The 24078-nt window shown below is 41.5% G+C and overlaps 1 protein-coding gene across 4 annotated transcripts in view; it reads left to right on the top strand.

The window, feature by feature from the left end:
• PPP1R21 (protein phosphatase 1 regulatory subunit 21) overlaps positions 1-22623 on the top strand; it is a 63263-nt gene extending 40640 nt beyond the window's left edge. For 3 of the 4 annotated variants that reach the window (XM_042465378.1, XM_042465365.1, XM_042465383.1), the window contains 6 exons: positions 1167-1406; positions 7710-7745; positions 9130-9246; positions 11230-11328; positions 13458-13586; positions 20906-22623. In XM_042465378.1, the coding sequence (XP_042321312.1) occupies positions 1167-1406; positions 7710-7745; positions 9130-9246; positions 11230-11328; positions 13458-13586; positions 20906-20935 (651 nt within the window). In that variant the 3' untranslated portion in view covers positions 20936-22623. The remainder of the gene's footprint in view (positions 1-1166; positions 1407-7709; positions 7746-9129; positions 9247-11229; positions 11329-13457; positions 13587-20905) is intronic. The other variant, XR_006103702.1, reaches the window with a different exon arrangement.
• Positions 22624-24078: the final 1455 nt, after the last annotated feature.

Below are 24078 nucleotides of genomic sequence, written 5' to 3'. Positions count from 1 at the left end.
GGGCGCAACAGGCGTGCACGCCCATTCAATTGAATGGGACGCGCCGCCCCTTCCGCCCCGTGCATGCCCTGCGGCTTGAGCGCATATACTCAGGGCTGCGTATGGCGCGCCCGCGTATGCGCGCCCGCGCTGTATAATAATAACTCTGACATAAGCATTACATTGTTCAGGGACATAGCTGGACCCCCCTTCCATTAGAAAAATGAATGATGTGTGCTGCTGCCCTGCCACACCCAAGCCCCATTATAATGGTGGCACTTAGTCTGGACCCCCCCCCCCCTTCCTAAAATCCTGGCTACGTCCGTGAGCCAGGTGTCCCCCATCCTATATCTGTACATTTTATTTTTCCGCCCTACGTGCAGTACCTTACATTTCTCCCTGTTGACGTTCATTTTGTTAGCTGTGGCCCAACTTTCTAGTCTATTCAGGTCATTTTGAATTTTGATCCTGTCCTCTGGTATCCCTCCTTTTCCCCCATATGGCAGAAAGGTTAGATGTTTAAGAATGTTTAAGATAGCACGGTTCCTCTCTATGTGATAATGTTTAAGATGGTAGTGTTGCTTTGTGTGTTAAGTATAGAGAGCCCTGCTAGGTAGATGCAGAGATAAAAGTTCAGACCTTAAGAAAGTAAATCTTACCTGCCATATACTGTAATGGAATGAATGTATGATGCCTTACATATAATATGTTATAATTTAAGTAATGTACCCACACATTGATTTGTCTATGTTTCTCCCTAAGGGGTGTGTGTATGTGTATATATGTATGATTGTATATAGCAGATATTCAAAAGCCCCCTGTTATGGCATGCTCATTGTCTCACAAAAACATCCTGAGATTCCAGTAGTTAAGAATGCTTAAATGGAGTGTTGATATGAAATCTACCTGTCTGGATTTTACCTTGGTCATAAGGTACTATTACCTTGTTATTATCAGAAGGTAATAAAAGGGCCTCTAGACAGAAACCGATTCACTGACAAATGGCAAAAGACCCTCAATTACTCATTCTAAAGAGATAGGTTTGGGGAACCACACACATTTCACAACCCCACAACATATGATAGTCACACATTGCTGTCCAGACCTGAGATAAAACCTACTGCAACACTTTCATTTCTTCTTGTTCAACTCTCTTCACTTATTGGTGCTAACCTATTTTTCTCTAGGTGCAGCAGAGTTTGGAGAAAATTTCAAAACTGGAACAGGAGAAGGAGCACTGGATGCTGGAGGCTCAGCTAGCCAAAATTAGGCTGGAGAAAGAGAATAAAAGGGTATTCAAGAACTCAGTTGGCAACCAGAGGATTGAAGTAACTCAGGAAAGTTTGCTAACAGCAGAATCAGCTGAACAGGAGAAAGAGGTTTCAATGGAAAAAGTTTCAACAGAACCAGTTTCAAGCACAAGTCTGGTATGTGTGTCTTATTCCAAGTGGTGTAGTGGAAATTTTTCCAACCCACTATATTATGGGGGGAGTTTTTTCCTTAAAAAAACGATTAGTGAAGGAATACACTGCTTGCATTTGGCTGTCACAATGAACAATTGTTTATTATGATGGTTATATAGTAAATCTAGTCTCCTCCCATTCCAGTTTTCATTACTTCCCTTTGGTTGGTGGGAGATCAGATTTCAGTTAATGACTGTTTAACGTTTCATCTGAACTTCAAGGTGTAATAATAGTTTATTGAAGCAAACTAGTCTCAAAAATGTAATTTGAAGTTGACTTGTTGTAAGCATAGTTAAGATTAACCAGAGTTTGTCAGTGTATCATGCAGCAAGGCAGAGTTAATTGAAAATGGAATCAGAGGTTTTTAAACTCCCAGCCAGTACAAAACAAAACTTTTGTTAAATTTACAAGTAATGTTGTATTTTTTAAAACTTCTAACTTTTATAAACATTAACTTTTTAAAAGAAGCACTTATATTTACATACTTGGCTTATGAAGTGTGCTAAATTGTCAATATGTTAAAATGTTCAGTGCTTTATTTTTTCCCCTCTTAAAATGCAGTGATATGAACAACTATTGTGTTCTAAAATACTCACAAGTATTCTGATAAAAATAGTTTCCAACAAAACCATCAGATTTGTTTGAATATATTTAAGGTAGACTGTGAACTTTATATCAAAAGTAGAACTTACATGCAGAGACACAGAAATGTTACTCGTGACCTTTCCCCCTTACCCATCAGATAATTGGATCCTGTTAGTGGGAGAAAGGAATTTTTAAAAGTTAGAAGTTTAAAACAAATTTGAAAAATGTGTAGTTGTTGTATGCCTTCAAATCATTTCCAACTTGTGATCACCCTAAGGTGATCCTATTATAAGGTTTTCTTGGCAAGTTTCTTCAGAGGGGGTTTGCCATTGCCATCCTCTGAGGCTGAGAGAGTATGTCTTGCTCAAGATCACCCAATGTGTTTCCTTGGCACAGTCAGGATTTGAACTCTGGTCTCTCTGGGTCCTAATAGAGTGCTGAAACCGCTACACCATGCTGGCCCTCAAAATTAATACATAATGGTTACTGGTAGTTTTCTCATAAAAACTAAATATAAAAGAATATAAAACTGTACTTCTATGCACACTTACGAGGTAATAAGCCCTACCGAAATGGAGAATTCCCATTTGTTACATAGGAGTGCACTATTGTTAAAGCAAACCAGAAAAGGATTTAACATGCTAAATAGTTCTACCAGTTCATTGAAGAATCCACATGCTCATTGAGTGTGCATGGAGCTGCATGTGCTTGACAAGCATAGGGCCTGGTTACAAACCTCTAGGGCTGCCTTCCACATGTGTTGGATTATAACTCCCCTGATCCTCAGCCAACATAACTGTTGAGGAAGATTGTGATGTTAGCTCTTTCTCTTTCTCTCTGTCTCTGCAAGAAATACTCTCTTTACATCTATCGTGCGTAACAGCTTTATTCTGAGCACATTGTTCATAATAGGTCAGTTCCTGTGAATGCATAAAACTCCATGAGCCATTGCAGTGTAGCATTTAGAGCAGGGGTCGGCAAACTATGGCCCGTGGGCCGGAGCCGGCCCGCTGAGGCCTTGGGACCGGCCCCAGCCTGGTCCTGCTGCTGATTGCCGCCCCTATCCCAGCAGCCCTCGGGACAATCCCGCTTTTGGGGAGGCCCGGCCCGGCCCGGTTCCCCCCCAATTTCGGGACCTTAGGCCTCTCGCACAAGCAGTGGGACCTTTGGCGGTGGGCAAGGGGGAGCAAGCGGGGGCAAGGGGGAGCAAGCGGGGGCAAAGGGGGCAATTGTCTATAGAAGCCTCAGAAACATGCATTTATATTAACACTTTTTTAAATAATCAGTAAATTTTTTCGCACGTCCTCCATTTTTAAAAGAAAACTGTCCTCCATTTGAAAATTTTGTCCTACATTTGTCCCGGTTTGGAGGTCCTGACATGGCAACCCTATGCTCCCGCCGCAGCTTCCGCGCCGGGCGCCATTTTGTGTTCTAAAATGGTGGCCGAAGTCTCGCGTGACCTTTCCCGTTGCGGGGCAGGATGGGAAAGGTCGTGCGAGACTTTGACGCCATTTTAGAACACAGCGGTGGGCCTGTAGGAGGCCTGTTGCGGTCGCCGGAGCCCTCCAGCAGAGCTCTAGCGGCCGCAGCGGGCCTGTATTGTGTATGTTCCCATTTTGTTTTTTACTTCAAAATATGATGTGTGCAGTGTATGTAGGAATTATTTATTTATTTATTTATTTTTAAAATTAATTATTTATATTTTGGCTTCGGCCCCCCCAGTTGTCTGAGGGACAGCAACCCGGCTCCTGGTTCAAAAAGATTGCCTACCCCTGATTTAGAGCATTCAGCTAGGACTGGTGTGACTCAGCTTCAAATCCATGCTCAGTAGCAAAGCTCACAGAATAAGCTTGGGCCAGTCATATGGTCTTGGTTTAAGAATGTTAAGATTAAATTAAAAATGGTCTGTGTATATGTGTGTGACAAAGGTTAGGTACCTTCCTTGGGGAAAGGGTGGACAATAATAATAATATATAATTTGAAAGCCCTTCTTGTATTCCTGATCCGTTGAAGAATAAATCCATTATAAATCTGAAGTATTGAGTCAGATAGTATATATGTAATTAAATAATATAGTGCACCTGTGTCATTTGCAGATGCACTATAGGAGGCTTTCAGCATATGCTGAAAGCCGTGCAGGGCACAAGGGTTGGTGCATCCCATTTAGAGTAATGGGGCGTGTGCCCATGGTGCGCATGTCCCCGCGCCACTGCCACATGCACGAGCCCCATTACTTTCAATGGAGCTCAAGCATACGTGCTTTCTTATGCGGGGGAGGGGGAATGGATCCCCCATGTAAAAAGGGGGTGCACTGTAATTTTAAATAATACGTTTGGAGAGTTCAAAGTTATTTACATGCATTATCTTAGCAGTCCTTGCAGGAACTAATATTACCCCCATATTTCAGGTGTGATTGTGAGGCTGAGACAATAATTGCTTGCCCAGTGATGCTTCCTGAGTTTTTAAAAGTTGGACATTATTCGTCTCAGAGGTCCAACCTAAGACCCTGCATTACACCAGGTGTGGACCACGCTGTATGCCAGCAGTTATGTGCCACACTGCTGTATTGGTTAGTATAAACGAATAAGGAATTGACAAAGTGGCAGGCAGGTTATTTATTTGAGGCTAATTCATGTGGACACAATTCTCCTGTAAGCGTTACAACTATTCAACTGAAATATTTTTAGAAATTGCTGTTTTAAAAGGAAGCTCTGCTTGCTGATGTTTGTTGTTGTTTTTATTTGCTATCAGTCAGTTTATGGCAACCCTGCACAAGAATCCTAGTCATCAGCTGCCCTGCTCATGTTTTGTAAACTCCAGGCTCTGGCTTCCTTCATTGAATCAATTCATATGTATATTGGCTGCCGCCACACTGCAGAATTAATACAGTTTGACACCACTTTAACTGTCATCTCTCTAACCTATGGAAATTTGAGAGTTGTAATTTGTTAAGGCACCAGAGGTCTCTGACAGAGAAAGCTGGTTGTCTCACAAAACTACAGTACCTAGAATCCCATAACATTGAGCCATTGCAGTTAAAGTGGTGTCAACCTGGATTATTTCTGCAGTGCAGATGCAGCCTCTGTCTGATGGTGTGTCCAGAGCCTCAGTTTAATCATTCTGGCTTCTAGTGAAAGTTCTTGTTCTAATTTCCTCTGGGACACATTCATTTGTCTTTTTAGCAGTCCTTGGTGTCCAAAGAACTCTTCTCTGGCACCATGTCTTAACTGAGTTGATTGTCTTCCTGTCAGCTATATTGTAATACCATTGAATCGTAAATGTATCTCACAGTACATCTATTCCATGATCCCTGTTAGGTGGCCATCTTCCTTCTGTTGAAAAGCTACTTACAAAGAAGGATTGATAACTGTCAGAGGCAGTCTGATTCATGCCAAGCAAAAAGTGTCTCTGCAACAATGCTCATATGTTGCTGTCTAAAATGATCCAAAATAAATTGGGAAGGTTTGAACATAGGTTTTGCTTAATCCTTCTCAGTGTGTGCAGTGTTAAAAGAAGAAATCAAGATATGTTAGAACTTTGGGATTAACTTTGCCATATGAATTCTTTGGGGGGGGGGGATGGTGATTTAGTGATTCTAGCTCATAAGGGTGGACATTCCTGGTCTTGTAGAGCATTTGGGCTATATTACAAATAGCCTACAGCTCATTTTTCTCCAGCTCAGTGTTGAGACAGTTATGCAGCTGAGGTCAGCAGCCAGTAGAACTGTTACCTCTTTCCTTTTCTGAAACAGCTCCTTGAATTCTGGGGGTTTAAAAAAACATTTTCCTTGCAACTGCATGTTGCTTTTGTTTCTTATATGTGGTTTGGACTGAAACTCTGCAGATCAGTACTTCATATAAGTGGGAAGGCTTCACTAGCCAAACAATTTTGAGGAATTAGTGGAATTCAAAGGAGGCTTCAGAACTGCCAGAACAAAGACAGAGTACTAAAACTGGTTGCTGAATTGAGCATGCTTAATTGAGCAAGTTCAGTTTCCTACAATATAATTTCCCTATTTGGACATTGGTCCAGAACTGTGGCTTATAAAGCTGTTGATGAGCATCCTTCCCTTACCTCTACTCTCTCTGCTTCCTGTTATGCAGTCATCAGTGCAGAGATCCTCATTTCATGAAGCCTGAGTTTCCTGTTATGCTGAAATAGGAGAGCTCTGGCTTAGTACAGTATTAATAAGCTGGTATCAGTTTCTTGCCCTGATTTCTTAAACAACATGAAGACAACGTTTTCTTTAACAGGGAATCCTCTTTTAATGAAAGCCAGAATCTCCATGTCGGAGGTGATACTGAGGGTGGGGACTGTACAGTCATGGCATTCACATTTGTTGACTTTGAGCAAAAGTCTGAATGTAGCTGGTATGTGTGTTTTTTCCCCATTATCACACTTGCCATCACCCTTCTCCTTAGATCAGCACAACCTATATAGAGGTATCCTGTTTTATCTTAGAGTGAGAAGTAACAACTTGCCCAAGATTATCAAGTGAATTTCATGGCAGAGATTCCAGGTTCAGTTGCGCTTTGTAATGCCAAACTGATTTGGTTGTGCTGATAGCATCACACACCAGTGTTACCAAGTGTTTCCCTCAAAAGAAGAGTTATATCTCAAAAGAATTTATAGTGGGGAGCCAGTGTAGTGTAGTAGTTTGAACACTGGACTATGACTCTGGAGACCAGGATTTAAATCTCCACTCATCCATGGAAATTCACCGGTTGACCCTGGGCAGGTCACACACACTCAGCCTCAGAAAAACCCTGTGATTCACCTTATGATGGCCATAAGTTGGAAACAACTTAAAGGTAGTGGTGTTACTAGGTGTGTGTGTGTGTGTGTGTGTGTGTGGACTGCAGTGGGTGACACCCCAAAGTGAGAATGTCACCAGGTGGGGTGGTACGCTCGGGGGCAGCTGCTGCCTTCTGAGTCCCATGCAGCAATGGCCATGTGGGACTCAGAAGGCCTCTGGGACAGCTGCTGGCTTTTGAGTCCCACGTGGCATCCACCATGGAGGACTCAAAAGGCCTTGGGGAATGGCTGCCGAGAGGGCCGAACGCACCCCCACTTGCTGCACTGTGCCATTTTACTCTCGAGTAGAATGGTGTCATGACAGTCAGATGGGGGCATGCCCTTCAGGGTCCTGACCCTGTAAGCCCCATGCCAGAAGCCCCTCCCTCCACCAGGTAAAACCCCAGCTGAGGTGCTACTGCTTTGAAAGCACACAAAAACAACAAGACATTAACTTTCCTGATTCAAGACGTGGGCCTGTTATCTTGCACATGCTAGATCTTCTATAAAAAGATAGGTTAGATGCAGGTGACACATTATAGGCTTTTTACCTGGAAGTTATGTGAGTTATTGGTTCAAAATTTAATTATGATTGATTGTTTGGAAACCGCAAATATCAATGCGCTTCCAGTTTATGGAGGAAACCACTATGGGCACAGTGCAGCCAAAGTTATGCACATTGAAGCCGCATTGGTGCCAATGTGATGGAGTTGAGAAGATGTTTAGTCTTCCCTATTAAGATCCTTAGAATCTAAACTGTCTGAAGTACAGATCAGAAAAATGCTTACTGAAAACAGTGAAGTGAAATTCCTCCTAAAAAGCTTTTAGAACTGGAGAAAAAAAACCTGAGCAGATTCGATCACTCTAATCTTTCTTTCTTTTTTTTAGGTTGGGATGCTGACAGTGACCACAGGAAATGAAGAGGTATGGCTTTTAATTTCTTATAACACATGTATTCCCTTCACATGTTCTATGGACTCATCCAGTATTCAAGACTGGGGCGCCTGTAACCTTCCAAATTTAGTTGAACTCTAATTCCCATTAGCCTTCCCATTAGTGAGGGTATGGTGGGAATAGTAATTTATTTAACTTCTGGAGGACCACATGTTCTGCTTTAAGAAAAGGTGGATGGAGTTTGATAACAGTACAGTATTAGAATTTGAGAATCAGAGTTAGAAGGTACTAAAAGGGCCAACTTGCTGCCATGAAAGGGTGCTTAACTAATGCGCTCCTGACAGATGGCCATCCAGACTTGGTTTAAAGATCTTCAGAGAAGGAGAATCCACCACTCCAAGTCTATTCCCTTGTTGAACAGCTCTTACAATCAACAAGTTCTTCTTAATGTTTAAGTGGAATATTTTTTCTTGTAATTTGGATCCATTGATAGCTGTTTCAGCAAAACAGTTTATTTTCCTATCTTCCCTCAAGTCTAATAATCAGAGTAATAGCTGTGTTTTTTTGATGGCTTAGAATCAGAATTATCAAGTCTGTTACTTTGTTGTAATTGCAGTTAACTTGGTGGAGTTGCTGTTCAAGGTGATAGCCTTCCTCTGTTTGTCTCCAGCATCTGTTGACTGAAGATATGATATCTCTGGACATGGAAGCTCTGAAACAGCTGATAACAGCTGCCATAAAATTTTGCCTTGCCCCTAAAAAATTAAATCCATTTAAGCTAGGAGCCTTCACTGAATCATAAAAACACAAGAAAAGCTCTGCTGGTTTATATGAAAGGTTTATGTAGTCCAGCTTTATGTTTCCCACAGTGTTCAGCCAGGTATCTATAGGAAGCCTACAAAGCAAGGCATGTGGAATAACATGCTAATACTCATGCTCCCCATGAGGAGCTGTACAGTTCCTGTATTGTTATCTCATTCTCCATGACTTTGTCCAGTCCTTTTTAGAAGCTAGTCAAGTTGGTAACAAAGGCTATATCTTGTGAGTAGGAAATTCCACACTTTAAATGTGAGGAAATTGTTGTTTTTCACAAACTCCCACGAAGCAGCAGGATTGGACAACCTGCCATTCTAATATTATGAAGAACAAAACTTTTCCCTGTGCATTGTCTTCGTGCCATGCATGATTTTGCATATCTCTTCCAAAAAGTGCCACAGATATAATCCTTCCTTATAGGGGATTTGCTCATAGGGGAATTGATCATTTTGGCTGTCCCTTTCTGCATCTTTTTCCAGTTCTACAGATCCTTGGTTGAATTTCACGTTCAGACTGTTTGTTCACTTCTACCTGCATAATTTGTGCTTTTTTCTCATTTTGATGGGCTTTTTCATGTTTTTGCAATTCCAATTTGTAGATTCCAGAAGCTGCTTCCAGAGAGGATTTGATAAAGAACCACTATATGGCGAGAATAGTGGAGCTGACATCTCAGTTGCAGCTGGCTGACAGCAAGTCTGTGCATTTCCACGCAGAGGTGAGTGAGCATCATGAAGCTTTGGTCTGATAGTGAAGATGGTTTTTTTTTTGTCCTGGGGCACCAACTGTTATGGGTCACTCTCTGCCAGCACACTTATTGCTGAAGAGCTTGTACAGGCTTCAGCGACTACCACAAATAGTTACCTGCTCAGTTTGGGAGGTACTATAACTGAGGAAGATGCCCTGGATAAAACCATGGATGTGATTTCTAATGCAACAAGATAAAATAGTGGGGGTTAGAAGAGAATGAAGCCAAGATCCTTATGATGTATATTTGCTGTATGGCCATGAGGAATTCTTCATCCAATATGTTAAACATGAATAGCCAGCTACCTTTAAAGCAATATTGGGGATGGAGAAGAGCTGTAAAACTCAGTGCATATTGAAGGTACTTATTTATTGTTATTGTTATTACTGCTACTATTAGTATTAGTATTATTCGTTGTGCTATTATTATTATTATTGGACTTATTACTATTATGTTAAATAACTAGTGTGTTTAAAAATGTTTATTTATAGAATTTATACTCTATTCTACAGCTGGAAGTGGAATAAGACACAAAAACAGAGTAGGGGAATGGTGGTACAAATGAGGAGGAGGGGAAGGTATGGTCATTTTCAGTCAATGCAGTTTGGTTTAGTTACAATAAGGTTTAGAGAACAGGGGGATGAGCCAAAGGCTTCCTGTGAAAGGGGGTTTTGTGGTGAGATTTTCTGGGAGCACAAAGGGACAACTAGGCAAAACATGTGGAGTAATTTCTGTGAAATGTGGCGCTGAAGGAGAGTTCTATGGAGCAACCAAAAGCACAGTAACTGAATCGAATAGTAAATCAAACTTGAACTCTCTTTAGAAGCCAAAATCACTAAACTGAGGCTGTTATACTTTGGACATATCATGAGATGTTGGAAAAGATGATAATGCTCAGTGAAGTAGAAGGCAGTAGGAAAAGAAGACCACCACATTACAGATGGATTGATTCAGTTCAGGAAGCTAAAGCCTTTAGTTTGCAAGAGCTGAGCAGGACTGTTAATAACAGGGTGTCTTGATTCTCTTATAGAGTTGCTGTAAGTCAAAGATGACTTGATAACATGTAAAAATAACAGAATTTCAGGGAGCAGACATTTAAACAATTGACTGAGGTTTAAAGCTCAGTGAGTGCAAGAGAGAAGCATAGAAAGATGAGAAGGACAGAGGAGGGCCAATGAACTAGACAAACACTTCAGCAGAGGGCTGAAAGAGGGGAGATGGAGGTCTAGCAGAGCAGCAAAGACAGAGAATGGGCTCTTGGCATTTGTAGAACTGGAGGAATTATAGAGGAAGATGAAGGCAACCCACTGTCTTGTTCTTCTCAAGAGACATGCAAACATGAACAGAGGTATTAAAGGGAACGAGTGGGCCAGGACTGGGGACAAGAGGGGCAAATTGTTTTGGGAAGAGAGGGTAATATTTCAAGAGCTGAAGACAGTGATTGACTTGAAAATGTAGACTGTAGTGTATCGGCAGAGTCTGGGATTGGCAAAATGTATAAAGAAGACAATAGATATCATCCCCCTGGGCCCCAGGGTGAGTTTAGAGGGAGAAATGAGAGACCTTCCAAAGGAGGAAGCAGCTACAGTCACAGTTTTTATAAATTGTCTTGAGTTCTTGTTTTGGAGAAAAGCAGAATGTTGATGATGATGAGGAGGACAAGGATGATTGAGGGCAAGTAGCTTGGACAGGCAAGGCAGGGGAAAGGCTATGGGATGTGACTCTTTTATGATGAGAGAACAGAAATGCCAGAAAGAAGAGGAGAAGAGAAGTAGGGTTTGAGAGCTGGAAAAGGGTAGGGTAATGAATAGGAATGAGATTTGAAGGTTTGTGGAGATTCCAAGGTGTGAAGGCCACCAAGCAGCTGCCAGGAGAAAGATGTCACATCCACATATCTTTTTTCATAAAAGATAATCTGTATAAATCACCATGTGTTTATGTTTGATTTGACAGTGCCGAGCACTAGCAAAGAGACTCTCTCTAGCAGAGAAGTCTAAAGAGTCCACACTGGAAGAGATGAGACTGGCAAAGCAGAGCATCACCAGACTGCAGGCAAGTTTGTTTAATTGTTGCTGGTGGGGGCAGGAAGGGGGTATATATTTAATGATGTATAACCAAACTTTTTGGATTTTCTCAGCCCGTATGCATGCTTTCAATCAGTTATTTTATTCCTCCTCATCCTCTAACAACTGAAAAATTAACAATGCCATTGAACACCATTAGTGATCAATTCATCTTTGCTGTGGGTCTCCTATCTCTCAAGCAATAGCTATTCTGTGAAGTGTTACTTCATATTTTTCATTGGAGAAGCTTCCTATTTTTCTTTACAAGCTCTTAGTTTCATACATAATCTGAATTGGAGCTTTAGCTCCACTGTTTGAAATGTAATTTTGTGTATGAGACAGTTTGTTGTTGTGTGCCTTCAAGTTGTTTCTGACTTAAGCTGACACAATGGCCAACCTATTATTGTCCGGGAATGCTGCCAACACACACTCACACGGCTGATAAGAGCCTGTTGAGCAAAAGGTAAACATGCCGAGCTGCCAAGAGGCAGTCCTCCAGCAACAATGCCAAACAAAGTCCGAAGAGAGTAAGCCACAAGCCAGTCCGAAGTTCAGGATTACAGAAAGCAATACTACCAGTCTAGTCCGAGGTCAAGAGTGCCAGAGGGTTGGTCAAAGTGTCCGGTCTGAGGTCAAGGATTCAAAGGCAGTCAAGGGACTAGGAAGCCAGGAGTCAGATCAAGCAGCATTCACTAATGAGAACTACAGTGGTACCTCGGGATACGAAATACCCAGGTTACGAATTTTTCGGGATACGAAAAAATCCCATAGGGATTTATTGTTTCGGGTTACGAAAGTTTTTTCGGGTTACGAAAGCGGCCGCGGAACGAATTATTTTCGTAACCCGAGGCACCACTGTAATAGTCTCTGGCAAGAGAGCTCAGCGTCTGCCAGGTGCCTTATATCTAGCTCCCTTATCACAGCTGCTGATTGCCTAATGAGCGTTTCTCAGCAAGCCGCTTGGAATGCCAAAGGCATGCCCTTACTGATCTCCTCTGGCTAAAGGTAGGAACCTCAATGCTGTGCTGCTCTATGTCTCCCAAGTCTGGCACTTCTACTGAGACAAGGCTGGGCTGCTGAGCCTCAGGCTCCACTGGAGGAGATCCCACAAAGCTAGGGTCTGGCTGAGCCAAATCCACTGGGGCTGGGAGAGCAGAGCTGGGACCTGGCAGGGCAGAACTGGGGCCTGGCACAGCCTCAGGTTCCTCCTGCACTTGAGGAGCCAAGTCCTCCTCATCGTCCTCCGAGTCCTCTTCGTGGCTGGCCATGACAATTATGGGTTTTTCTTCATAAGATTAATCAGAGGGGGTTTCCCACTGCTGTCCTCTGACGCTGAGAGATTGTGATTTGCTCAAGGTCACCCAGTGGCTTTACATGGCTGATCTGAGATTTGAACTCTGATCTCCAGTCCAATGCTCAAACCCCTACTAGAAGAATGGCTCCCACTGTGTGACTTCCCAAATGATGTTGGACTGCCGTTCCCAGTATCCCTTATTATTAACTGTCATTTCTGGGAGTTGATGTCCATCATCAGCTGTGACTCACAGGGTTTGGGAACTGCTCTCCTGGTTGATTCTACACCATGAATACTCTGCCTTGCTTACAGTTCTAAGCATATTGTATTTCTCAGCCTATTCACAGTGAACCAGCAGGGGATAATTTGGATGGCTGTAATATTCATTTCCCTCATGCTAAGTCTCCCTCCAGGAGCATCTAAAGGATGTGGGGGAGATGTGCTAAATAGTTGATTGCTCGTTCCCTAGGGGTAGGTTCTCTTCAAAGAAAGAGGGTAGTTCAGTGAACTAGTCTTTGCAGGTGGCACAGAAGTTGGTTAATCAGGGTAATCCATGTCAGTGAACATGTCACTTCTTCTCTACCCACCCTATATTTTCATAATGGAAAATCCAAGCTCATATGTGATAGAAAACTGACTAGCTTGTCAGTTAATTATTGAAAATGCAAAAATACACTAAGTTTTAAAACGCAAGAGGAGTTCTTGTTTTCTCTGTCTCTGCCTGTCATCTGCTTTGTGGAACATTGATAGATTGATAGTGACAGCACCTTTTTACTGAATAGTGTTGGGAAGGAACTGAAGATATCCTTTATTTGATCTTTCAGGATGAATTAACAACAACCAAGAGAAGCTATGAAGATCAGTTAAGCATGATGAGTGATCACCTCTGCAGTATGAATGAAACCTTATCCAAACAACGAGAAGAAATAGATACATTAAAGATGACTAATAAGGTATGTAATCTACTTGTTGTGACCTACAATTTGAGCTTCCTATATATTGTATTCTGATTTCATCACTTAGTGTAGGATACTGATGAATTAAAAAAATCAAATCTGTTGCAAAGTGTTATAAAGGCTTGTATCAGTGGAGTTTTCAAGTCAACAAAACTCTAGATTGAAACTTTTTTATTCTATATGTTTATTTCATTATTGTTTGAGTTGAAAGACTCTCTTAAAGGTAATTTGTGAACTAAAGATTTAGAACTAGACCCCTTCCTCTGTTTTCTAAATGTCTATTTAAATAAATGTCTCTGGAATAAGCACTCTGTTGCTTAATATTTAACCATGTCCAAAGTTCTGTGTGGAAAGTAGAAAGAGCTTTCATTTTCTTTACAGCTTTATAGTCTAAATTGGATGTCTAAACAATGAGTGTGGAGGAGGGAGAAGTTGAGAAATTATTGCAAGGACGGAGGATAACAAATAATGGAGGTGAAAGAAAAAGCTGCCATGGTGAGGCTAAGGCAGAATGAATGAATGAATGAATATATATATATATATCTTTAGAATGTAATGGACCTTGACAAGCCTCATGAGAACAAAGAAAGGAAACAACTCAGCTACCCCTAATATTGGCATGATACAGAGTAATAACTTTACATAACTTTAAAATGGGTAATCAAACCATTGAAATAGTTAAAGATTTTCTATACCCTGGCTCAGTCATTAATCAAAATGGACAGTGTAGTCAAGAATTCAGAAGAAAACTAAGACTTGGAAGGATAACTATGAAGGAACTAGATGAGATCCTCAAGCTTAAAGACGTATCATTAAATATCAAAATCATTCATGCCATAATATTTCTATGCATGGGAATTGCCAAAAGGTGACACAAAGAATGCCAGCTTGTGTTAAAATTGGTACTTGGGAAAGAGTTCTACAGATACAGTACTGTGGATGCCAAACAGACACATAAATGAGTGCAAGAGGCTTGTCTAATTTGAACATATTATGAGACAACATGACTCTTCGGGAAAGACAATAATGTAGGCAGACAGCAAAACTGTACTACAGGTGAATTGATTCAATCAAGGAAGCCTGACTTTGCACGACCTGAGCAAGACATGATGTCCTGGGCTCTTGGAGGGCTATCATTCATAGGGTAGTCATAAGTCAAAGTTGACTTGATGGCAAATGGCATCACAGCAACAATGGAGAGTAATGTGTTGGGGAGACAGACAGGAGGCCGACAGCGAATAACCTGTATGGTGGATAAGTTGCTAAAAGTCTGGATTGAGCACTACAGTCACAATGTATGATGATGAGAGCTGTAACTCAATGGTAGAAAACAAGTTTTGTATTTACAAGGTCTCAGGTGGTACCTGATTTCTCCATTTAAAATGCATGTGCACCACTGAATCTCAAGATGTTGTTGTACTACAGCTCCTTTTAACTCTAGCTATCATAGCCAGTGGTTGCAATCCAGTTTCATCTGCAAAGCCACAGTTGCCCATTGCTGCTTTAAAAGGACTTGGAAGAGCAGTTAAAGATTGCTGTCTCAAATCTTGAAGAATAACTCCTGTTTTGTACAAACAGTACTGGGCTAAATGGGCCAGAACTCTGACTTACTATGGCAGGTTTGTGTGTGTTTGTTCATATGAGTTTCCAGTGGGATGCAAGTAGGTAGATGCTCTCACCCTTAAGTAGTGGGAATACTAACTGTCCCTCACCATTTGTGGATAGAACAAATCTTTCTTGATTTGGCCATCATTTGTTGTTGTTAACTGCTGTAAAATCAACTTTGACTTATGGTGACCCTGTGAATGAGAGACCTTCACATTCCCCCATCATCACTAGCTCTGCTTAGGTCCTGCAGACTGAGGGCCATTACTTCCTTGATTGAGTCTATCCATCTATAATGCAGTCTTCCTCATTTCCTACTGCCTTCTACCTTACAAAGCATTATTGTCTTTTCTAGTGGGTCATGTCTTCTCATGGTATGTCCAAAGTACAGCAGTTTCAGTTCAATTATTTTGGCTTTTAGGAAGAATTCAAGCTTGATTTGCTATAAGACCTCTTTATCTGTCTATTTAGTAGCCCATTGTATCCACAGAACTCTTCTCCAGCACCACATTTCAAATTAATTGATTTTTTTCCTTATCAGCTTTCTTCACTGCCCAGCTTTCAAAACCATACAGAGAAAATGATAATAAGATGGCATGGACAATCCTAACTTCAGTATTTGATTATATATCTTGACACTTCAGTATCTTGCCTAGTTCCTTTATAACTGCCCTTCCAAGTCCTAGTCTTCTTTGAATCAGAATGGGGGAGAATATTCCTGTTTACTACTACTATTACTGCTGCTACTGCTACTACTACTACTACTACATCATCATCATCATCATCTTTTTAGTATTAGTATTTTGCTAGGTCTGCTCCAGAATGTGTGTGGATCAGCTTAACTGGAGATGGATGGGATGATGACTGAGGGGAGAGGGGTTCCGTCCATTTCTTTTACTTATTTTATAGCTGCTCTTTGTCACGGTCACAAAACAGATACTATATTTAAAAATGGAGTAGCATACAATTGAGTCAGACTGTTTAATTAATGGCAGAAGATGTGGATGAGACTTTAGTGGGGCAGGAGAAGTTTTCCAGATGAAATGAATTTGGAGGAAGTGATAGAGTGGCTTAACAGCGGGAGAAACTGTTGTAGCCCATTCATAGGTTTATGTTATACTGCAGTGCCTTCTAAAAGGCTACAGCCTTGTGATGACAGGCAGGAATAGCGATCAATTCTTGAGTCATGAGTTGTCACATGAGTCTTTGGGAGGGAGAGAGAAGAGACCAGCTGTTGTAAAGACCTTGCCCTTGGCTAGATTGCTCAACTGAAGAGCACTCAAACACCAATTGCAGGAGAATGAGCAGGTGATCTGATACTTGGAGTGGAAGCGATGGGAAATCAAGCCTCTGTAGGAAAATGCCTCTATTCCTGCTGTAGCTAGTAGAAGAAGCCCCCTCTTCCTCTCTCCATTTGCCTCCCCAGAATCAACCTGCTCCGTGAAGCCATGCCTTAATCCCTTTCATCTTCCCTCCCCTAAAATAAACCAATGGATTATAAACCGTATTTGTGGATATGTCTCTCATGTCACTTTTTCCTATCCCTCCCTGTGGTTTATGTAACTTTGCAGATCATCGTATACACTGACACATGGTGTTCACAAAAACACTCCTGCTGAGCCAGCACCTGTGCTTACTTTTTAAATGAGCATGGCATGGGCCTGATCAAAAAAATCTTCTATTTTTTCTAAAAGCGAAATTGACATATGCACACACTCACACCCCTAATTTAAGACACTGGATTCTTTTTCACTAAGATTTCCCATGGTCTATTAATATATGATGAATATTTAAAATGAGCATACTAAGGATCTCATAAAAATTGAGGCATAATAAATGGTGAAAGATCCTAAGAATGCCATGCCAATTGGTTAGGAATGTGAGTTCTCTGCTGAATCAGGGCAGAATGTTATTTGCAAGAGTCCTAGCAACTAATAAGCACAAAGCCCTCTGATAAAAATGAGTGCCATGACATTCCTGAGAACTTAATGAAAAGAATGGCTTAACATTCTGAAATTCTTTCCCTGAGCTGAAGGTTCCTTCTCTTCGTGGACAGGTTTGCAATTGAGTGAAAGATCCTGGTAGAAAGTAGGGATGTGACTCTTACTAGTTTCTTCTCTCTCTACAGCAGGGCTAAACAAGCTCCACAGCTCAGAAGTCTTTGTTATGTGCCTTCATGTTGATTCCAATTTATGGTGACGCTATGCTAGGGTTTTTGTGGTAAGATTTCTTCAGAATAGATTAGCCATTGCCTTCCTAAAGCTGAATATGTGTGACTTGTCCTAGGCCACTCAGTGAGTTTCAGTTGCTGAAAAGAGATCTGAACTCTGCTGTACTAGAGCTGTGAGATGTAAAAGCTGTACAGTGAAGAAGACAGATAGAAGGAAAATCAGTTCATTTGAGGTGTGCTGGAGAAACGTGTTAAGGATACCATGGATGCAGTGGTATCACTAGGAGGTGTGGAAGGGGTCGGTTGCACTGGGTCACACCCCAGAGGGGGTTATACACCCTGTGTGGGGCTGGTGCAGCAACTTAGTGAGTGAAAAAATGTATTGTGTCCCTTTCTTGCTTGCCTAGCAGCCGTGTCTGGAGGTGCAGCACTGCTCCTCCAACAGTGGGAGCTACTTGTGGGGGATGCCTTTTGTTTCGGGTCAGATGTAGCTGTTCCCCAGAGCAGCTACACCATATCCCAAGTGGCTGTTGTAGGCCACAGCATCACAGTTTCACCCCCACCCATCAAGCAGCGGTCAGCAGCACCCACACCAGGTGACATGAATCACAGGGATGCCACTGCACAGATGGCCAAAAGGGCAAACAAATGAAAGATCAAGCCTGAACTCTCCTTGGAAGCTGAGATGACTAAACTGAGGCTGTTCTGTTTTGGACACATTATGAAAAACTAGGACTCATGAGAAAAGACAGTGATGCTAGAAAAGGTAGAGGACAGTAGAAAGAGAGGAAGACCACACACCAGATGGATAGACTAAATCAAGTAAAACATTATCCTGAGCCTGCAGGGCCTGAGCAGAGTGGTTGAAGGGCTTGGAGGTGCTTTATTCATGGGGCTGCTATGAGTCGAAGTTAATTCAAAGGCAGCTAATAACAACATCTCATGGAGCTACCTCATTCCAATACTCATGCCACTGTCTCTTTTTGCCCAGAAGGCTATATCTAGCAATTTTCACAACTTTTGGAGGGCTGTAGCTGTTCCGTCATACCTACCATTTTTATGCCTGGAGTATGTTTTGGAGTATGAGAGGGAAAGGGAACCTTGCAGTTTCGAGATAGGGGCCACCCAAAAACGGCACTGCTTCTACTACTCAGCGTGATGGTGCTGGTCCATGAGCTATTGGCTCCTGGTCCCTGGTGAATTCCCAGGGAAGAAAGAAACATTTGTAGCCAGTGGGCATAAATAGGCTACTGATCCCTAGCATATTGATGCAGAAAAAAGATGGCTGTTGCACTCAGATTCTTTGAAAAACATTGGTTAAAAGCATTTTTTGGCCAAACATGGAGTGATGTGGCCAAAAATGGGAGTCAGTGGGGCTCCCAAAAGTCACATGTAGTGTGTTGGCCACACAGTTCCAGCGTGGTTGTTTTTTAAAATGATACAGAGGCTTTGGTCATATGAGGGAAACTGACCAGCAGAAAAGGAATTCAAGCCAAAATGAGCACCTTAAGAGCTGTTCGACAGTGGAACACACTCCCTTGGAATGTGATGGGTTCTTCTTTGGAGGTGTTTAAAAAGAGGTTGGATGGCCATTTATCGGAGATGCTTTGATTTTGATTTCCTGCATGGCAGGGGGGGTGGACTGGATGTCCCTTGGGGTCTCTTCCAACTCTAGGAGTCTATGTTTCTCTGAATGGATTTCATTATCTTATTAATACTTAAAAACAAAAGAAAGAAATTTTTATATTAAGCATTTCAGTATTTAGATTATGTCTTAGACACTGCATATACACTGGTAATATATAGTCAGCTAAACTGACACATCAGCTGACCTCTCGGCATTCTTTGCCACATGTGAAATCTGGTACTCCCTGACAATGTTCCCAAGTTGTATCATCAGGCTTCTAACTAGGACAACGTATTTGTGGTTTCTAAAGGCTGTGGAATCTATAAAGCCTTCTTCCCTAATGTCTGTTCTGTAATAAAGTTGATTTTTGTTTAATGGAGCTGGCAGGCAAAAGCTCTAATCACAGGAACATGGGAACAATTTGATGGTTAAGGCTTGTCTGCACTGAAACCTCAGGTTGCTGAACTTTGCATAGAGATGTCTTGTTCATTTTGCATTACAATTTGATCTGTCGGCTCTTTCAGATATTGTACAATAAGAAAATAGGCTTTTTGATTGCAGGGTTGAGGTACCTCTAAACTTTTCAATGGCACTCTGGGACAATGATAAGCAAGGCCTGTCTGCACTGAGAGAGTGTATGTCCAGGGACCATATTTGTACCCTGGGGAATTGCTAAATTCCTTAGTCCATCAGTTTTTTTGCATTCCCTGTCAAATTAGAAGTAACTGGAAGTTCATTGTACTTCTGATAAAAATTCAGAAAAGCACTAATGCAAGATCCTGTACCTTATTTATTTAATTCATATCTGACCTTTCTTCCAGCACAGGGTTCAAGGCAGCTTACAACTGCCAAACCAAAGTAACTGCTTAAAGTTATCTTTAAAAAAAACAAACCAACACACATTAAAACCAGTGTAAACTAATTTAAAACATAATAAAGTAGAAACACAACATTAAATGCTCCATCTGCCACAACATATTAAAACCAAAATCTTCTTTTAGAGGATGTTACTTCTGAAAGCTTCCAGGAGCAGTGGTTTTCCATTTTCAGCTTAAGTTTTATGGATGGAAAGAGTCCAGGGACCATAACAACAACAACAATAATGGCTGTGGCCTATAAGATTCTCACTCCTCTTCTAAGGCTTGGTGTTTTTTTTGTTTTGTTTCGTTTTGGTTTTTTCCCCCATCCTTGTATCGTGTCCTTATCTTTGTATAGGGGAAGGAATGTGTGTTTCCAGAAAAAAAATGGCAGAAAAGAAGGGTAATGCACTATACTGATACCTACATGATAAGGTATCACACTGAGGTAGATTGTAGCTAAGCCTTGCATGTATAAGGTCCCAGGTTGAATCTCTGGTATCTTCAGGTTAAAAAGAGAGAGAGAGAAGAACAGGTAATGGGTAAAACTTGTGTCTGAGACTGTGGAGAACCATTACCAGTATCAATGGAGTGAGGTATATGGATAAGGTATGTATATGGCCTGCGAGGGAGTTGACCAGTCAGGCCCAGCTCCATCAGGGGTAGCCTGGAAGAAGAGACTCCTCCCTACATAACGTTCATCTTCCGATCTGCGAGGGAGTTGACCAGGCAGGCCCAGCTCCACCAGGGCTAGCCTGAAGAAGAAGAGCCCTCCCTCCAGTCCATCTCCCTTGGTCCAGGCCTCAGAGGGAGAGAAGAATGCTGGACCCGATCCCCTCCCCCCCTCACCATTCCCTTCTCCTTTTGTGTCGTGTCTTTTTAGATTGTAAGCCTGAGGGCAGGAAACGGTCTGTTATCCCCTCTGTTGTAAGCCACCTGGATTCCCAGTGATTGGGTGGCTTATAAATAAATCCTATTATTATTATTATAAGTATTGTCTGATCAGGTTGAAAGCAACATCTGTGATGATGTGACTTGTGCTCTCTTCTTGATCTAGGGAAATTCCAAGAAGAACAGAAGTCGATAGTATTGGTTGGCCAGCTATGGATTATGCTGCCTCACAGAAATACAGACGCTGGAACTGGTATTCGGCTGGCAAATCCTCTCTTGACGGGACATGACTGCAGTGGTGGATTTACTCCATTTGTGTATTTTGATGTTGTGGGTGGTGTGAGACCACACTATATTGGGTAGGCGGATTCATGCTGTGCAAACTTCGCAACCAGTAAAGCAGACAGGAAAATATATGCTCTGTGGATAAACTGCATAGGAATTAACCATGATTTTTTATCATATACTTTGTAACTACCTTTAATGTCCATGTACAAACTTCCAAGATTTTGTATATTTGAGTGCATATTTAGATGAACAGATCTGGTATTAATGTGATAGTTGTCTTTTCCTGCCTAAGAGATTGTTAATCCTGCCTGTCCATTCCTTTCTGTGGATAAAACAAAAAACCCCATAGAACCACAAACCACAGAAACATTTTTCAGCAACATTTTCCTGTGCAGTTACAGTATTGTGAAATATATTGCAAATTCCAGTCTTCTCCTCTTCTAGACTCGCTTAGAAGATTGCCTGACAGAGGTAGTCTCTGTACATTTATACTGAAGCATTCAGTGTGTCGGTGACTAATGCAACTTCATATTAACTGTAACAGCAGTTTAAAAGTGTACAGTAGTGGTCTTTTCAAATCAAATGCAGAAAGTGGGCCAGAGAAACTGTCTGTGTCAAATTGGGCTGTAGAGTAACATTCTGTACGTTTGTTTGTGTTGTTAATTTTCATGCAGATCTGCTAACAGTGAAATATCCAGTAACAGTTGGAGGAAGATGTAAATAGAAAGACTGCTGAAAGGGAGAGTTCTTTTTTTACAAAATGAAGACTTCTTCACCTTCACAAGAGTGGGGCGTTATTCACAGTGGATCATCAGTTTCAGATGAAGGTTGATATGTGAAGACAGACTAAGGAATCACTGAATTAGGAAAGCTCAGCACCAGCTCAGACTGGTTCAAATATTGATGGGATGTGAAAAAAATCAAAACAGGGAATGGAGGATAGTGCTCAGTTTTGGGAAGTTTTCAGCATTCACATGTAACAATGTGCCTGATTTTCACATTATCCCCTAGTTGAGGGGGTTAGTGTAGAGATCCCTATGCACCTTTACATTGGTTTCACCTTACTTTCCCCATGTGGTGATGCCCGCATTTATTTCTGAAGACCAACAGCGTTTCCTAGTGCTAGGCCATGGCACTGTCAGAGTTTGAGCCAGTCCTAGGCTCAGGGATAGACAAAATGAGGCCCTTTAGATGTTTGACTGCGACTCCCAGCAGGCTGAGCTAGCAAAGCCAATGGTTAGGAATGCTGGGAATCTGACAACATGGGTGGGGCTGCTTTCTGCCTAGCCCTACCTAGGATGATTGTTCCTGGGGCATTTTGGAATTTCCTGGTTGATGTCTTAATATTATAAAATATATTCTTCATTCCCCCCCCAAAAATGGGCAGTTTGTTCATGCCAACCTGAGGTGGTATTTTTTAGCACGGCATTCTGTAGGAGATTTCTGTCACCCGTTTGCAAGGAGTTATGAAACTGAATATTTCACACTTGCTCTGTGGGAAAGTAGCTGCCCTATATTCAAGGGTTACTCAATTGTATCAACCATGTCAATCTGTATGATGAGCATAAAATAAATATACTGCCAAGTTGTATCTTCCTTTCAGAGATTTCTTGTATCTGTTTTTAATGTTCACAGCAAATATGGTTTTGAAAACTACTGCCTCTAGATAAATTTGTGATGTCTGTAGCTTTCAGGATATATGTTAGTATTTCAGAATGTGGGGCAATATGGCTAAATGTCTTAGCTGTTGGGAGGATGGAAGGATTGTACAGTAAAAGGCAAAACCTCTTTGAAAAAACATTTATTTATCTGTAAGATTGATCTTAACCCAATATTAAAAGAAGATATTGGTGTAAATCACTCAGCTGTAAGATGTTGCCTGGAGAAAATTTATGAGGTTTATTTGACTCTCAGATATAAAAATGCGAACTGTAAATTGATGGTGATTTAAGAATTGCCCAAGTTATGTTCATATTAAGTTGCAAACTCCTCTGTTATCTCTGTTCAGACTTAGAGATAGGGATGCAGCTGTTAAAGGGGGAGGTTAAAGGAAAACATCTGGTGACAGATTTATGAAGAGCAAATGCACAGAGACAAAGATTTATTTATCTGCTTTAGGAAAGGAAATGGTAATTTCTCTGGAAGTTTTGAATGTTTCCAGGGTGAGCTGAGGGCACATCTGCATGTTGGTTTTGACACACACGTCAGGGATTTAATCCCAGATGGGTTTCTCCCTTAACCTTGTCTATGCACACACTGAGTGGGACATAAGTGAATAAGACACAGCTGGTTTATTCAGACTGTTCAGTTGTGAGATGAATCTGCAGATGAGTCTGTTTAGTCACATTTGCTGTTTAGCTCACAAGTGTTCTAGCTCTTGAGGGCTGTTTTTGATGCTGCAGCTGACAACAAAACCTAGCAAAATTCCCATGTGTTTGGAAGCTTTGGAAGCATACACCTCAGCAGAGCCTCCTGCACTTCCCTGCTTACCAGTAGTTCATTTATTTGCTGCATTTATTAGATGTCTTTCCCAAGCTGTCCAGAAAATGACATGATATTGTAATACAATATCATATATCATATGAATCCCTTGGAAGCCTGAAGTAACACCAGAACAAACCATTGAGGGTTCCATAACCCACTCCCAATTTTCTATATTATCTATATGAAGCCACTAGGTTATCTGAGAATTTGAAGAGAAGTGTCATCAAATACGCCAGTTGATCATAGAATCATAGAGTTGGAAGAGACCACAAGGGCCATCCAGTCCAACCCTATTCTGCCATGCACGAAATGTAAATCAAAGCATCCCCGACAGATGTCCATCCAGCCTCTGTTTAAAGACCTCTAAGGAAGGAAACTCCACTACTCTCTGAGAGAGTTTTTTCCACTGTTGAACAGCCCTTACTATCAGGAAGTTCCTCCTAATGTTGAGGTGGAATCTCTTTTCCCGGAGCTTGCATCTATTGTTCCAGGTCCTATTCTCTGGAGCAGCAGAAAACAAGCTTGCCCCCTCCTCAACGTGACATCCCTTCAAGTATTTAAACAGGG

The sequence above is a fragment of the Sceloporus undulatus genome, chromosome 1 (genome assembly GCF_019175285.1).
Source record: "Sceloporus undulatus isolate JIND9_A2432 ecotype Alabama chromosome 1, SceUnd_v1.1, whole genome shotgun sequence".
Lineage (NCBI taxonomy): Eukaryota > Metazoa > Chordata > Lepidosauria > Squamata > Phrynosomatidae > Sceloporus > Sceloporus undulatus.
The sequence above is the reverse complement of the archived record's forward strand: the minus strand, read 5'-3'. Positions and strand labels throughout refer to the sequence as shown.